This window comes from Silene latifolia, chromosome 1 (assembly GCF_048544455.1).
Source record: "Silene latifolia isolate original U9 population chromosome 1, ASM4854445v1, whole genome shotgun sequence".
In the NCBI taxonomy this organism is placed as follows: domain Eukaryota; kingdom Viridiplantae; phylum Streptophyta; class Magnoliopsida; order Caryophyllales; family Caryophyllaceae; genus Silene; species Silene latifolia.
The window spans coordinates 144,455,032-144,472,552 of record NC_133526.1 but is presented as its reverse complement, the minus strand read 5'-3'; the positions used below and the strand labels follow the sequence as shown (position 1 = coordinate 144,472,552).

Sequence of the window (17,521 nt, the reverse complement as noted above, 5' to 3'; positions counted from 1 at the left end):
ATTAAAACGTCGTCGATATTTACGAATCCGGATTATAAAGTAGGCCAATATTTGTATAGAATAAACAAAAGTTAAAACCCAATATTTGAGAATAACCAAACATATTTAATATCAAGGCCCAATTTGCAGTTGAGGGTAGTTTGAGCGGGAAAATTCCTAGTTTCACCTATTCATTTATTAAATAGAAGATAATAATTGTTCTTCTATAATATTCTAATCTAATATTTCAGATTTATATAAATATATAACTCTAATACAACTAAATAATCAACTAATTTGATAGTAACCACCTATGTGAGTAGTAAAAGCAACAATAATAGCAACAGGAATAGTGAAATTCATACTAGCAGCAAAGGGAGTAGTGAAATTAACAATAATAAATGCGGGAGTAGTGAAAGAAAAGATAATGACGGCGGGAGAAGTGAAAGTAATAATAGTCACAACACATGTAATAAAAATAAATGTAACAGTAGAAACAACAGAGAGAGTATGAAAATTAACTAACAATTCGATTTTAGGAAAAATATTAATTTATTTAAATATATGAGTTTGAGAAAATTAATAGGTTAACCGTAAAAATAGCAGAGTAGTTAAATAAACAACAGTAACCGAAGAAGTAGTGAACGTAATAGTATTAACAGGGGTTGTAGTGAAAGTAATAATATTAACAGTGGGAGTGGTGAACGTCTCTCATAAATTGTTGATTAATTTTACATTTCATCATAATTTCAAGATATAAATTGTAAATGTACTCAGTATGTGTTAATAAAATTTAGCGAATCATATTTCATAGAAAATAAAATTTAAATAGTAAATAAAGGTAGTCCGGGTGTAGCCGGACATCAAACCTAGTTTGACTATAAAATCTCACAAATCCGTCTTATTAAATTTCGGAACAAAATAACCGGCAAAGAATTTTTGTGTAGAATAAAATCCAACAACTATTTTTTTTAGTATGTAGATTATGGTTTGATTCAAAAAAGGTGGTATTCTAATGGAGATACAAATACAAATGTACAAGAATGTTCTGTTGTGCCGTGGTCGTTGGTTGGTCGTTATCATCCAAGCAGTTATTCTCCTTCAATTTAGTGGGAGACCATAACTTTGCAAGATTTCTTATGTTATTCTTCATACAAAAGTCAACTTTGAATGTGCCAATGACACCAGACAGGCAGACACATTAAATACACAAATTCAGACGGCTATTTTCGTTTGAAGTCTTCAAATAAATCATATAGGACTATTTTATGATCAGATATAACCATTTAAAAATATGAATGGTCACATTTTTACCTAAAAATAACCATTTTAAAATGGTTACATCTAACTATAAAATGGTCACATATACCAATATAGTCTGAAGGAGACCTATGGAACTAAATAAGACCTGAACCAACAATCACTGTCACTCTCATACCATTGAGGCCTCTGGTGAGCCGAAGTCGTATGCTCCCAAAGATAATATTTATAACACTTATGACCTTAAACTAAATATAGTATATGGCAATAAGGATCGATCCACAGAGAAGGCGATGTAATTAATGTGTAGAAAGTAAAGAGTACAAGTAACAATAATAGGGGGGGTTTTGTTGATTGAATAAGCTAATGACTAATAAGACAAAATAATAAAGATGATTAATTCAGATGATTAAAGGTCTTGGGTCAACAAACATCCACTATCAACAAACTAATTGGTCTTCGACTGTCTTTAATTCAATTACTCTCAAGCACTTTATTGTGGAAATACAAGTTTCCCCTTCCTCTTAAGTTTAGTCAACTAACTCGAAACGCGATATTAGAAGACCCTAATTATTGAATAATCTAAGCCAAGCGTCTAGATTTAATCCAACAACAGCATTAACAATCCAAGGAAGCAATAAAGATAACGATCTTTAACACACGCGGTTAACGATTCGAATTATATGTTTAGTCTCTACTTCGCCCTAATAACGATGAAACGCATACAAATTATTAGGGAAAAGTTTGCTACTTTAGTCTAGATTAATTGAACAATTACGGATTCAATTTCTAAACATGCAATAGATTAAAGTAAACAATTACTAATTGATCAGATCAAAGAATGTAAACAATAATCATAAAATTAGAGCAAGAGACATAAACAATACTTGAGAAATAAAGAAAGAAAGAACAATCTCACAATTAATTAGTCGATAGCTTCAATTGTTGATCCAAGAAAGGGAGGATTAGTTCCTCATAATTTCTAAGCAAAGGTAATTAGGGTTCAAGAGAGTTTTTTTTCCCAAATTCCAATTATTGAATAATAGTATGAATGATATGAACTTCAAACTTAACCTAATAATAATAACTAATAATAATTATATCCATAGCTGAAAGTTGGAAACAAAGGAAATAAAACACGAGTAGAGCTGAGACACGGGCGACCCGCGCCTGAACCCGCGACCCGCGCGACTTTCTGGTCCAAAAACGCTGCCGCTTGCATTTGTTCATTCCGTATTTATTCATTCCTCCGTAAGTTTGCTTATTGATGTTGGGCCAACATAGGACAACCCATGTGCTTTTGTCCAATGTTTGTTTTCCTGATTTCCATGGCCCTCTTTTCTTAAGTCCACTTGCTCGACTAATTTGGCCCAAAAACACTACATAACTTCACTTAATTTCTCAAATACCATTAATATGATAAATGAGAGAAAGAACAATTATTCCTCTAAAATTCCACTTCTTTTAGAAATAGTCACCCAAATCAACATTCTTACACCATATAAAACACGTCTTATCAAACTTCCCCACACTTAGATCTTTACTCGTCCTCGAGTAAACTCAAAGGACTCATTAAAATTTCATACCAACACCGATCCACAGAAGCGTACGAAAGCTAACAAGACTTACAATAAAACTATTAAGATGGTCTCCAACACAACCAATGAATCAAAATAACATCGGAAGAATTTTTATTTTTACCTAAATCTCTCATTTTGCCTAGAGTGCCCGCCCTTGCGGGTTTTCACTCTAGCTTATCATTTTTTTTACCTCACTTCTACTCTCAGTGGCACGCAACTCGATTCTTCATTTTACCCGGAGCGCCCTTTCGGGTTTTCACTCCGTCCTCGGCCACATCCCAATCTTGCCTAGGCGCCCTTTCGGGTTTTCACCTAGCCGGGATACTTTTATTTCTTTTTCTTCTTTTTTTTCTTTTCAACTTTTTTTTTTCATTTTTCTTTTTTTTTGCTGAAATAAATAACTGAAATAAACACACCACACTATTACAAAAGTGTACAAATCGGAACGATTCTCCCTCCCCACACTTGAATTAAACATTGTCCTCAATGTTGCAAGGACATAATATAGGGGAAAGGAGAACAAACCTCAGTCAGACGACTCAATAGACATGTCAATCCTCAACACCGAGTGAAATAGAGCAATTCACACACCACACCTCCTCCCCACACTTGGCCATTAGCATATTCCATAAAACACAATCTCACAAGGCCAACAAAAGATACGAGTAAACAAAGAAGACTAACGCCCCTTATTACTCCATCCTAATAGATGACCAAGTAGCTCTAAAAACATATGTGCCAGCAACAGATTGCACATAAATAAAATACTCCTACAACTCCGAGCTCACATGGTCAATCCTAATCTCCTCTACACCAAATCAACAATCCATCCAACCGCATTAGCAAGGTGCCCACAACAACGCACCGCAGTTTCTCCACACCTTAGCCACTATCCTACCCATCCAACCTTCTATGTCTCCCTTCTTATGTCGCCAACACCAGAAATCAAGGCAGTTCCGATTGTTTCTTTTTGAATTTTCGTTTTTTTTTCGTTTTTTTTTTTTTGAATTTTCGTTTTTTTTCCGTTTTTTTTTTTTTTTTTTTTTTTGAACACAAAAATCTATGGGTTGCCTCCCAGAAGCGCTGTTGTTTTACGTCGTTGGCTCGACATCTCGCGGAGTGGTAACCCACCCGACTTAAGTGAGAGTCTAGAAAATTACCTTACCAATGGAACGGGGTGAGCACTACTTGACTTGATATATATGACTTGTGTTGCTTTACCGGAGCCCTTCCGGCGAATTAGTTTATCAAACCAAGTCTTACCCTTCCTTTTACTAGCCTCAGCATCTTTAAAATTCTCCCATAGAAGGATACACCTTTTCAATTTATGCGGAGAGTCCTGCAAAATTTCACAAGTTTTGCTCGGAAGTGGTGGCTTCCGGCTTCTCATAGAAGTATGGTTAGTACCAATAGAACAAAGAGAATAAACCGCAGAGCTAGTCAAATTAGGTGGATTAATTTCAAATTTAACCACCCTCCCATTAAACTCCATAGTCAAGGAACCATTTGGAACATCAATTCGGGTTCCTGCGGTCTTTAAGAATGGTCGGCCCAATAAAATCGGGACTCCATCGACCTCCTGTGCCATATCCAAAACATAGAAATCAGCTGGAAAAACCAACTGATCTACCTTGACCATTACATTCTCTACTACTCCCCTAGGGTGAACACTAGACCTATTAGCAAGTTGGACTACCACCCTAGTACTCTTTAAAGGACCAAGCTTAAGAGACTCATAAACATGGAAGGGAATGACATTTATCGACGCCCCTAGATCTAACATAGCTCTTTCAAACCGTGTATCACCTATAGTGCAAGGTATAGTAAAGACACCCGGATCACTACACTTAGGAGGAGTTTTACTCTTAAACAAAGCTGACACAAATTCACTAGCTTTACCCTTTGGCCTTTTCAAACTACGTTCCTTTTGATTTCTTTTAATTGTACAGAGTTCTTTTAAAAACTTTGCATACCTAGGAACACTCTTAATCAAATCAAGTAAAGGAATATTTACCTCGCATTTACGAAAGGTTTCATAAATATCAGTGTCAGGCTCCTTCTTCCTTGTGTCCTTCAAAGCCTCAGGAAAAGGTGGCAGTGGCTCATATGAAGGCATAGATGGTGTCACCTTCTTGGAATTAGATGCATCTTCTTCTCCTCCATCTTTCAGTAGCTTATCATCTTCCACCACTAACTCCTCTTCTTCTTGAATAGTCACCACCTTAGGCTTAGCTTTTGGCTTTTCAATCTCCACCAATTGTCTACCATTTCTCAATGACACAAAGACTCACATTCTCTCTAGGATTCAAAACGTCCGAGATGGTAAAGTACCGATTGTTTAGCTTCCAACCGATTGACCGCAGTAGCCAATTGACTAACTTGATTCTCAAGATTCTTGAAATTTTGCTTATTTTCTGCTCTATCTTGAGTGACACTGATGGTAAGAGCCCGAATCATGTCCTCAGTAGACATTGATGAGCTCGGTGTAGCTTGTGGTGGTGCCTGAGGTACGGAGGGTTGCTCTTGTGGTCGCATAATAAACTGACCTCTAGGAGGGCCAGATGATGGGTTAGCTTGAGAATTTCCCCAACGGAAGTTGGGATGAGCTTTCCATCCTTCATTATAAGTATTAGAGTATGGATCCCATTTCTTGTTTGGAATACTCTCCCATACACCATTTACCGTCTGAGAATCACCCTCTTGCATTTGAGGGCACAAATCGCTAGGATGACCCTTAGTAGAGCATATACCACAAATCACAGCCATTTGTCTGCCAGATAACATATCACGGAGTGTGGAAGCAATATTATCAACCTTTTCCTCTAAGCCAGGATTGACACCCATAGCACTCACTCCTCTCCGTGAAGGTCTTCTCTCAAACTGTCTAGAGGTCTCAGCTAGCTCGTGATAACCTCCCAAGCTTCATCGGATTCTTGTTGGCTATATTTCCTCCACAAAGAATGAATCATACGGCGGTCATCTTGGGTCATCCACCACAAAAGTACATTATGAGATCATGTTCGGAGTAACCATGGTAGGGGCAATCGGCACATAATCGCTTAAACTTTTCAAGGTACTCGTACAAAGTGTCTCCGTCTTCTTTGCTCAATATTACCGATGGCTCTTTTCGGTTGAGTGATCGAGAAGGCGGAAAATACTTCTCCAAGAATGCTTTCTTCATACCTATCCAAGTAGTGATACTCGCCGGTGGTAGATAGTTTATTAACCAGTCTCTCGCATTGCCTTTCAAGGAGAAAGGAAAGGCTCTCAATTTCAATTGCTCATCTCGTGACATCAAGCGGCTTCATACCGGTGCACACAATATGAAAGTCCGAAAGATGCTTATTCGGATCCTCAATACTCGTCCCATCGAAACTCGGTAATTGATGTATCAATCCGATTTTGATTCAAAGGTAACTCCATCATCCAATCTTTGGAAAAGTGATGCATAATGGTGAACAAAGAAGATTTGGAGTGTGAGCTCCTTTAATGTACGGGTCTCTCGGGCCATATTCTCAGTGGTAATAGAAATTTCCGACGTATCGAATCGAGTGTATATCCTTCTCGGAACGGGTGCTCGAAAACAACTAATCGACTCCCACCGATATGCTTCAACTGAAAAGTGTCCGCTCAATCTCTCGAGTTGTAAGGCTCGAGTGGATGGTTAGTAGAACGGGTATTATGCATAAACAAAACTAAAACAAAACTAAGACTCTATACTATAAAACACACAAATTAACTATTGCCTTCCCCAAGAACGGCGCCAAAATTTGGTGAGCCAAGTCGTATGCTCCCAAAGATAATATTTATAACACTTATGACCTTAAACTAAATATAGTATATGGCAATAAGGATCGATCCACAGAGAAGGCGATGTAATTAATGTGTAGAAAGTAAAGAGTACAAGTAACAATAATAGGGGGGGTTTTGTTGATTGAATAAGCTAATGACTAATAAGACAAAATAATAAAGATGATTAATTCAGATGATTAAAGGTCTTGGGTCAACAAACATCCACTATCAACAAACTAATTGGTCTTCGACTGTCTTTAATTCAATTACTCTCAAGCACTTTATTGTGGAAATACAAGTTTCCCCTTCCTCTTAAGTTTAGTCAACTAACTCGAAACGCGATATTAGAAGACCCTAATTATTGAATAATCTAAGCCAAGCGTCTAGATTTAATCCAACAACAGCATTAACAATCCAAGGAAGCAATAAAGATAACGATCTTTAACACACGCGGTTAACGATTCGAATTATATGTTTAGTCTCTACTTCGTCCTAATAACGATGAAACGCATACAAATTATTAGGGAAAAGTTTGCTACTTTAGTCTAGATTAATTGAACAATTACGGATTCAATTTCTAAACATGCAATAGATTAAAGTAAACAATTACTAATTGATCAGATCAGCAACAGAAACAATAATCATAAAATTAGAGCAAGAGACATAAACAATACTTGAGAAATAAAGAAAGAAAGAACAATCTCACAATTAATTAGTCGATAGCTTCAATTGTTGATCCAAGAAAGGGAGGATTAGTTCCTCATAATTTCTAAGCAAAGGTAATTAGGGTTCAAGAGAGTTTTTTTTCCCAAATTCCAATTATTGAATAATAGTATGAATGATATGAACTTCAAACTTAACCTAATAATAATAACTAATAATAATTATATCCATAGCTGAAAGTTGGAAACAAAGGAAATAAAACACGAGTAGAGCTGAGACACGGGCGACCCGCGCCTGAACCCGCGACCCGCGCGACTTTCTGGTCCAAAAACGCTGCCGCTTGCATTTGTTCATTCCGTATTTATTCATTCCTCCGTAAGTTTGCTTATTGATGTTGGGCCAACATAGGACAACCCATGTGCTTTTGTCCAATGTTTGTTTTCCTGATTTCCATGGCCCTCTTTTCTTAAGTCCACTTGCTCGACTAATTTGGCCCAAAAACACTACATAACTTCACTTAATTTCTCAAATACCATTAATATGATAAATGAGAGAAAGAACAATTATTCCTCTAAAATTCCACTTCTTTTAGAAATAGTCACCCAAATCAACATTCTTACACCATATAAAACACGTCTTATCAGCCTCCGTAAACAATTTTCTAGTATTAGAAAGTTGACATTTTTGTCTGTACATGATAAAAATACTTGTGTAGCACTAACTTTGAGCTCCATATTCTTTAGTTTTTAGGACCTAAACAACAAAAAGAACTGGGTACAATACAACCACAATCTACCCATTTAAGTTAGATTACTAATTTACAGTTACAACAATTCAGGATCATCCTTTTCTGGGTCTGAATATGTACCTTTCCACTAAAAATCTGTTCTAAACAAATTTTAGTTACTAACCATCTTCAGCAAATACCTTGAAGATGAAATCCCTGAAACGTTTCGAGTATTGCTTAGGATCCACAGCTGAAATTGACGTTGGATCGTATTGGAACGACTTGTAGGCATGCTCCAGTTTTTTGCTGATATCGTAGTCTTGTAATATGTCAATTATTCCAAAAAATATTATAACTTCATAGCATTCTCCTGTTGGTTCTCCGATTAATTGAGTCTCACAATCTGTTTTTCTTACTGTAACCTCTGCTCTAGCCGGCATGTTTATTCCTAATCTAATTGATGCCCACCTGAAGTTTTAATGATTTTAAGACTTTAGAAAAGCGTCTCATGTTGATAGAATGTAACGCCAACTCATTCATGCATAAACTTTACTGTATATATGCGTCGAGCTGGTAACTCAGAATAACTATCCCATTGAATTTTCACATGGGTCAGTCCAGTGTCGAAGCCAGAATTCCTACAGTGTTGGCCTGTTGGGTCGGTTTAATATAATTGACATTTGCTTTTTATGGTATGGGAGTCTTCAAGGTATAAAATTCTCAAATCAGACAAAGTCAACAATGTAAACGTCAATGATTAAAGTTAGCCTGCGCCATTGGGTAAGTATCATGATAATGTTACTATGAAACGAAACGATCTCATATGAAAATCATGACATTGAAATATAAATTTTATGAGCAAAGCGGCCATTATTTTACGCTAACATAATCAGTGAGGAGATCTTACTGTGTATGATCGAAAACTAGCCTATCCGTTTCATCTACCCTTGAAAGGCGAGGAGCTAGCAATTCACTGTTAGTCTGCCCATTTGCTGCAAGAGAAATTAACAAGCATTTTTTAGTTACCACAAAAATATTAGACACGTTTTTATAACTTCATTTACCGGTGTCTGACACTCGGACATGAGTATTAAAGTGTACCACAAATTTACAGTTCATTTTAAACCCAGAACATGAGTGTTCCCTAAACTACGAGTTCGACTTTTGGACACACACCCATGTGTGATTCTTATACCAGTGTATGTAATAACATAGCATAGGATACTATGATTACCTTCTGTAATAGGTTTTATACAAGAATCTCGAAAATGTAATCCAACTAAAAGACTGTAGTCCATGATTCGCTCTTGTTCCAAAAAGTCACAATCTCTATCTACTTGCCTGCACCAAAGAATGCTCTCAACGTTTTATGTAAATCCCACAATAAAGTTAAAACCAACTCCAAAAATGTTAGATATTGAGTATGCACGAAACTGGAATTGACAATAATAAACCACACCGAATGACTACATTCCTAATAGAATAATTCGACCCTATATGAGTGCCAGGGTTATATACCAAATTTTCTATTGAGAGAAGACGGTGTCCTCTGTCATCTGGCACAAGAATCAGAGAAGTAATATAGAAGTATTTTGTGTAGATCGTTATAATTTCTTAGATGCAAAAGATGGATTGTTTTGCTGTAACTTTTCCATCTTATCCCTTGGCTATATATATATAGGCAAGATCGGGAAATAGGGGAATGAATGTTCGAACAATTGCAACCGTTGGATTTTCCAAAATAATTAATTATTGCTGCGTGAATTTAATTTCCGCACCCCCTCATAGTTATTCGAACGAAAACTATACCGTAATTCCGTAAATAATTATGCAAGTGTACACTCCATACTTCCCGAACTCGCATTATATTATTTAGAAATTACCCGTCTATGAAACAACCTTAATTACGCCAAAATGAACTGGTAATTACTCTTAAATCACCAATAAAAAATTACTAATTTAATCCGTAAATCCAGTAACTATTATCAGTGAATAAATGAGATGATAGACAAGAATGCAGAATGCTATTAGAAGAAATTGTCACCTGCAGAATTCCTGGAACCAAAATCTTTGTAGCCGAAAGATATAATTGAGGTCTAGATCTTTAAGTGTAGTATTTGGATCAATCTCTGACTCGGGATTTTCAGTTGTACGTCCATGAGAAGAACCCTTGAGATCAAATCGCCTGTGAATGGCATGCTCAGTGCAGAAGAGATTTCCCATTATTACAAATCGCACCTGATACAACAGTTTCAAAACTTATAAGGCAATAAAACCGGCATCCACTTCGTAAAGTCAATAATGCACGTATAAGAAAAAATCAGCTACTAAAGACGTTGAGCAACTATAGTGCACTTAAGTCGTAACCTGGGCTAGAAGCCATTCAGCATCAAAACTGCTCTTACCTGCCTCGACGCCCAAAAAAAAAAAAATAATTACGTGCACTTAAGTCTATGATCTTACTTTCTTCTGTGTGGCACCAGTCAACTTGACGCAATGAAGGCCATAAAACCGGGTGACTAGAGTGTCGTCAAAGTTTTGGACGTGTTTATAATAAGCTCGGAGCATCCTCAGAAGAACCTGCAGCAAGCCAATACAGAGTTACTAATACTAAGCAAAACACAATAGAAGTGAAAGGAACATTTGTCCATGTAAATAGTTGAAGATTTGACGGAACAAATTAGATTGTCTGACAGAAAATGAAAGACAATCACAGTATGTAAAAGGCAAGAGCAAAAGGAGGAACTCACTTTTACTTCAGACTTTTTCATAGTCTTAATCATGTACTTGTCATCATGGGTTAAGTAAAAAAAGCTTCCACTTTTGCCTGGAGATGAAAGTTCCCTCAGGGCATCATTGCCACAAATCGATAACATATAATCAGCTGCATCCACTTTGAACAAGCTCCTTAGAGTCCTGGCCATAAATAGAATCAAGATAACAGATTATAATACTGATATTGACGAGTACTGTTCAAGTGTTTCTTTTTTTGGTGGGTGTAAACTGTAAAGGGATCTCATGGGCAATTTTGATGCTGATAGGCTTTGGTCTCAGGTCATTAGTATCCGCCTTCAATGGCTTTACCGGCTAAACTAGATGACATGCTATGTTCAGTGATCATGGGTTCCAAGCCGAAGGATTCTTAGTTGATTTACCCACAACTCAAAGAAAACTTGCGGGAATTCTCCAAAATCTCATTTGATCCTTTTTCAAGCGGACAAATCTCAATGTTGTTTTTCCAAGTATATAGTCCGCAATCAAAGACTCAAATGTTCATTCAATAGATAGCTAACCTGAAAACCAATGGACAGTAATCCTTCCATTTGAACTCGCACGATGGGTGAGGAGGAGTGTGCTTAGAACCTTCTGGGGGAAATTTTGTCCAAACTTTTTCGCTAGGATTAAAAGCAGAAGATTTTAAATTGGGCTTTGGAGGCGGACCAGGCCTTCCCACAGAATGTCTGCAAACAGGCACCAAAAATTGTTTTATGTCTGCAGAAAGATTGTCATTATTCAACACCAATTTCTTTTAGAACGCTCCATATTCCAAGAAAACTCATCCAACTACATGTAGTTCCTATTTTCCAAGGGCAGGAAGGAGTGTATCTGTAGTTTATAACCTAAGATTATCATTTACTAGGACATGAAGGAGCGTTTGTGCAGCTAAAAGGCAAAACATTTTAGTTATGTCTCCATAAGATACCGCGTCAAGAATTTCCCATTTTGCTCAATACAGTCCTTAATGCAGACAGACGAACTTAAATGAGATCCATATATTCATACGTATTTTGGTTGGTTTCACAATATGAGACGGTCTAATATTAAATTTACTAATGTTGTCAAATGTCATAGCTAGCTGGTTAGCTTAACATTAACTATTTAATGTTCTTCAATTGTTACCATAATTGAGTTTCAGTACAAGAACATGATTGAAGGAATTGAATGTGTGCAAGCATTCAGGATATGGAGAGATATGAATGACAAAACGCCAAAGACGAACCCTGCACAAGCTGGTTTTACCTGATTCCTAGCTGCAAGTTAAGCATCAATTCATAATTCTTATGCCCCTTACAAATAGTAACCCCTTGCCTCTTGATGGTCCTTGGAAGCAGGATTGGAGAATTCCTTGGTGATCTATCATTGACTTGAAGATCCGCCATACCTTCCACATTATCCCCAACATAGCCATTACAATGACCATCAACCTCATGATCCCTGGAGTTATGTTTAGGCCCTCGATTAGCTTCAACCGACTTCCTCCCCATCCTACTACCAAAACTAGGCCAATTCATCATCTTCTCTGATGGAAACATCAAAATCTCCTCATCAGGGCATACCTTACAATCATCCAAATCAACAGAATACAGGTCATGTGGGTCCCAATCCGGGTTTTCAGGTGTAACATTCATCTCATTAGAATCCATGCTCCAAAACCCAACATAACTAGTTCCATCTGCAAAACTATATGTCCCTTCCCCCTTAGGACACCCATCCTCCCAATTACCCTCAAACTTATTTCCATTGTTTAAAGTTAAGGTACCATTCCCATGTTTTACACCATCCTTCCAATCTCCAACATAAGAATTCCCATCAACCCATTGATATGTCCCTTGACCTTGTTGCAAACCCTTATCCCACTCACCCTCATAAACATCACCATTGACATAGCTTTTAGTCCCATGTCCATGCTTCAAATTCATGAGCCAACCCCCTCTATATGTATCCCCATTCGACGCGGTGTAAGTGCCATTGCCATCCATATAACCATTCTTCAAGTCTCCTTCATAGGTGGCACCTGAAGGCCAACTAAACCTCCCTTTCCCCATCGTCTTACCATTGGACCAATCCCCAACATACCAACAACCATCATTCCACAAGTACTTGCCATGTCCATGGGGGAGCTTGTCCACCCATTCACCTACATAGAAGTCACCATTTTTGAACTTTTTCTCAGCATGGTACACCTCACCTGGACCAGGACTTGGACCAGGACTCGGATCGGCCTCCTCGTCGTCCACGTGGGCAACAGACATTGGGCCAAATAGGCTGTTTGACTTTGGCTTTGACTTTGACCTCTTTTTTGAAGCTGATGTTGTTCCAATATGTGATTTTCTTACCTTAAACTTGAAAATTCTACTGAGATCTTTGTTCATTATCTCTAACCCCCCCACCCTCCTCTACAAACTACAAGTACCTATATTTAGCTCTTTTTTTATTCTCCCTTTTTCCCCTTCTCCTTACCAATATTCTATGCACCTTCCTCCATTGACGACCACCTTGAAAGCATCAAATGACATCCAAACCAAGCAAAATGCTGCCATTTTTAGCTCTTTTTCTTCCTACATATACAGAGCAGCCCACATTTGTGTATCTATGTAATTCCCAGGTGAACAAATGATCACCAAAATCAAAAAAGATTGAATCTTTGAAATGGGTTTGGATATTTTGGTAAATAAAAAATGAAAAAAGTGGTGATGTTGTCAGATTGTTTTTGATGTGAAAAATGGTGACAAAAGGCCGGCTATTTCTTTTGTTTGTGAATCTTTTATGTATTTTTACAGTATTTTTTTTTTTTGTTTTGTTTTAAGTTTGTAAAAAAGAGATGTCTCTCTGCTGTCAGGTAGTTTCTGTGTTTAGACCAACACAAAGGGTAAAACAGAAGAATAACATTACCCACTTACCCAGGCCTTTGTCTCCGAAGTCTGCTCCTACAACAACTGAGGTACCCTACAGTTGGAGGGTTGTATTTACAATTAGTGGTGGTAGTTGCATAGTTGGCAATTTATTCCATTTTTTAAATATATATATTCCTGTTATGAAATGTGTTATGTGCATATTTTATTGGGCTTTGTAATCTATTATAATACTTATTTAATTAGCTTTCCTTCATGAGATCTACTATATATATATATATATATATATATATATAGAGAGAGAGAGAGACAAGATCCGGTGAGTTTGACACTTTTTGTGAGTTTCCCCGCGTATATAAGAAAATGAGTTGACAAAATCCAATTATCAAAATTTGAGACGTCATAAAATTCCCAGCTCTTTCTCTCTCTTTCTCCCCCTTTCTCTCTCTACTGATCAAACACTCTGTTCATCAAAAATTCACGCGAAATTTGTTTCATCAGTTCTTCAAAATTTGATCAACAAATTCATCAGTTATTCAAAATTTGATCAACAATTCATTCATTATTTTGATTTTTTCAATTAAAACTATCAATTTGTTCATCAATTTTTCTCCGAAAACCCTAATTCTTCTAATTCAACTGAAGGTATTGATATTTCTTCCGATTTCTGATTTAATAATCGAATAACTTCAGTTATTGAATCAAATAACAAATTCTGACTTGATTTACGTGTTTTTTCCATAAATTCCAGCTTCAACGATTTGAACTTGACGATCAAACGCTTACTCGCTTGATAATATTCTTTGATAATCAAACAACGATGAATTCGGTATAAATTTGTGACATAATCTTTGATATAAAAGCTGTTGTTATTAGGTTGATAAGTTTTTTGTTAAAATTACTGATTGCATGTAGATTGTTTTCATATTGTTACTCATTTTGTCGTTATAATAACAACTATATAATATCACAGTAATTGCATGTAGGTTTTCATTCATGATATCATTCAATAACTAGTATTTGAATAACTGGATTACAATAATACAATAACTGACTTACAGTATTAAAATAACTTTAATACTACATTAAAATAACCGTGTGTGCATTGTGGTGGACTAGGCTACCAATCTCAATAAAACCCTCCCCCTCTCTGATAGAATAATTGGATTTGTATAATACAATAACTGCATTATAACGTTAAAATAACTGTTGTAGCAGAGATTGTTTTTTTCATAATAAATACTATTTTATAGGATCTGACAAAAAAATCCTTACAATAACTATTCTTTAATAATGAAATAACTTTAATATTACATTAAAATAACCGTGTGTGCATTGTGGTGGACTAGGCTACCAATTTCACTAAAACCCTCCCCTCTCTGATAGAATAATTGGATTTGTATGATACAATAACTGCATTAAAACATTAAAATAACTGCTGTAGAATCTAAGATATTGAAATTAATAATACCATAACAGTTCTCCTGTTTTAATGTTTCCAGGCATTGAAATTAATACTACCAATGCAACAACTTTGTCTACACCTCTTTTTTTGCGTGCTCGAAACAGGAGAAAATACTATCCATAATCTGGGATTGGGATATACCAGTGGCGGTGAGGAGTGGAATAGGATGGTAGAAAATGGTTTCAAACCTGCTTTGGGGTTAATGTTTGTAAAGCTGGAGGAGGCAATAGAGTTTTACAATTTATATGTTGTGGCTTGTGGTTTCATACCAAGAAAGTACACACAAACAAGATTCCGTGATGGTTTGATAGACAAAAAAATCAATGGTCTGGACATGGATTCAAAGAGGATCGCAAAAAAACTCAAACCTGTTGTTGAATTTGAAAACACAGAAGAGAAAAAGAAGAGGAAAAGATCTGTAGAGCCAAAGAAAACAAAAATAACAAGATTTGGTTGCAAGGCAAAAATACGGTTTTGTGCTGTATTCAATGACCTTAAGGAGCTAATAGGGTATGCTATTGATACGTTTTATGAACGTCATAATCACAGACTCTGCTCACTCAAAGAACGAGAATTCCAGAAAAACGTAAGAACATTTAACCTTTACATGAAGCAGACAATTGTTAACAATTGTAAACTCAACATCGGGGCTACCAAGACATTTAGAATTCTGGCGGAACAATCAAATGGGTATGCAAACATTGGTGCATCTCTCACAGAATTCAAGAACTTCAAAAGAAATATTAAATGCTATATAGGTGACAAGGATGCTGACATGATTCTCGATTATTTAAAGGCGCTTTCTGAATCACAAGATGGCTTTTACTATGCTTATCAAGTTGATGAGGATAATTGTTTGACTAAAATCTTTTGGGGAGATGCACAAGCAAGAATGAATTATTCCTTGTTTGGGGACACCATCACCTTTGATCCTACTTACGGTACTAACAAGTACTACATGGCTTTCACCCCATTCACTGGTGTTGACAACCACAAAAAATCAGTGACTTTTGCTGCTGCACTTGTCGATCATGAGAACGATGGGTCATTCATTTGGGTGTTTAAGAAGTTCCTTGATTGTATGGGCAACAAGAAACCTCAGTACATTCTTACTGATCAAGATCCGGCAATTAAACTCGGGGTGCGTTTTGTATTCAAGAAAGCAAGACATCGCTACTGCATGTGGCATATAATGAAAAAACTTACCGATAAAGTTGAGTCACAGATTTGTAAGGAGACTGACTTTGTTGAGCGGATATGTGGAGTTGTTTGGGATACTGACTTGGAACCCATTGAGTTTGAAGAAAAATGGACTCAAGTGATTAATGACTTTGAGTTGAATGATAATACTTGGTTGACATACATGTATGGCAAAAGGCACAAATGGATACCTGCTTACTTTAGGGATTTGCCTTTAGGCTGCCTTTTGAAAACTACACAAAGATCAGAGAGTCAAAACAGTTATTTCAAAAGATTTGAGAGCATAGATGGCACACTTGTAGAATTTTGGTTGCGTTTTCAAAGTGCAATGGAACAAAAACGCTATAATCACAGATTTCTTGATACTGCAAGTGACAGCACATTGCCACAGGTTTCTTCTAAGACAATGATTGAGAAACATGCCTCTAAAATCTACACACATACTATTTTCTATGAGTTCCAAGAGCAAGTGCAAATGGCTCCCTGTTCGTGTCTTTGTTAGGGGTTTTTTCGAGCAAGGAAACATGCACATTATAAATGTTGAAGATGCCTACAGGAAGCATAGAATATTTCAGGTTATTCAATTTTATAAACATAATTGTCTTTTTACTTTAACATACAATAACTGTGATAAAAGAATACAATAACCGTGTTTTACCATTTAAAAAACTGAAGGACTTCTATCTTGGTGTTCATTGCTAGTCTGCATAAAATAATTCATGTTGAACTATATAATAACTATGTTTGCCTTTTAAAATAACTACACTGTAATGCAGGTTGCTCATAATAACGAATCAAAGGAAACAACATGTACGTGCAAGATGTTTGAGAGGAAAGGAATCCTTTGTAAACACATTATATGGATTATATCAGGGAAAAGACTGCAAAGAATACCGGAGCAGTACATCGAAACCAGATGGACGAAGAAATCATATAGAAAGCCTTTGTATGGACTGGATGGAAAGTTATTGCAAGACTACGATCCCACTTATTTGAGAAAGTTGGAATTATCAAGGGTATGGTCAGAGTTTTATGCAACAATAAGTGTTCTTAACTCGATGCCTGAAAATCAAATCAAGGAGCTAAGTTTGATGCTTTTACAATTCCGAGAGAAAATAAATCCAACAAAAGAAAGCTTGACAAAGGAACAAGAACTGGAAATGCTCTTAGGTTGTTCAGCAAAATCAAATATTACTGTTCTTCCACCAAAGATTGCAAAAAA

General features: G+C 36.4%; 2 protein-coding genes across 2 annotated transcripts; one reads left to right on the top strand and one right to left on the bottom strand.

Annotated features, from left to right (window-relative positions):
* Positions 1-7,917: 7,917 nt before the first annotated feature.
* Positions 7,918-13,756, bottom strand: LOC141610141 (phosphatidylinositol 4-phosphate 5-kinase 6-like). The gene is made up of 8 exons (XM_074428602.1): positions 12,022-13,756; positions 11,295-11,462; positions 10,752-10,917; positions 10,465-10,581; positions 10,046-10,239; positions 9,236-9,342; positions 8,909-8,993; positions 7,918-8,469 (listed from the first exon to the last, which is right to left on the bottom strand). Exons 1-8 carry the CDS (start codon positions 13,152-13,154, stop codon positions 8,181-8,183), a joined length of 2,259 nt encoding a protein of 752 aa, XP_074284703.1. The 5' UTR covers positions 13,155-13,756; the 3' UTR covers positions 7,918-8,180.
* LOC141657357 (protein FAR1-RELATED SEQUENCE 5-like) lies at positions 13,604-16,801 on the top strand. Its single transcript, XM_074464554.1, has 4 exons — positions 13,604-13,723; positions 14,386-14,463; positions 15,137-15,375; positions 15,649-16,801. The coding sequence occupies exons 1-4, from the start codon at positions 13,604-13,606 to the stop codon at positions 16,799-16,801; spliced, it is 1,590 nt and encodes a 529-aa protein (XP_074320655.1).
* Positions 16,802-17,521: the final 720 nt, after the last annotated feature.

Bases quoted from the DNA above. Each gene is read 5' to 3' on its own strand.
- LOC141657357 (XM_074464554.1), top strand. From the start codon at position 13,604: ATGTCTCTCTGCTGTCAGGTAGTTTCTGTGTTTAGACCAACACAAAGG. The intron at 13,724-14,385 runs GTACCCTACAGT...CATAAATTCCAG, and splicing joins CTGCTCCTACAACAACTGAG to CTTCAACGATTTGAACTTGA. The intron at 15,376-15,648 runs GTACACACAAAC...TCATAATCACAG, and splicing joins TGTGGTTTCATACCAAGAAA to ACTCTGCTCACTCAAAGAAC.
- LOC141610141 (XM_074428602.1), bottom strand. From the start codon at position 13,154: ATGAACAAAGATCTCAGTAGAATTTTCAAGTTTAAGGTAAGAAAATCA. The intron at 11,463-12,021 runs GTAAAACCAGCT...GCCTGTTTGCAG, and splicing joins AACTTGCAGCTAGGAATCAG to ACATTCTGTGGGAAGGCCTG. The intron at 8,994-9,235 runs GTAATCATAGTA...TTTCTCTTGCAG, and splicing joins TATAAAACCTATTACAGAAG to CAAATGGGCAGACTAACAGT.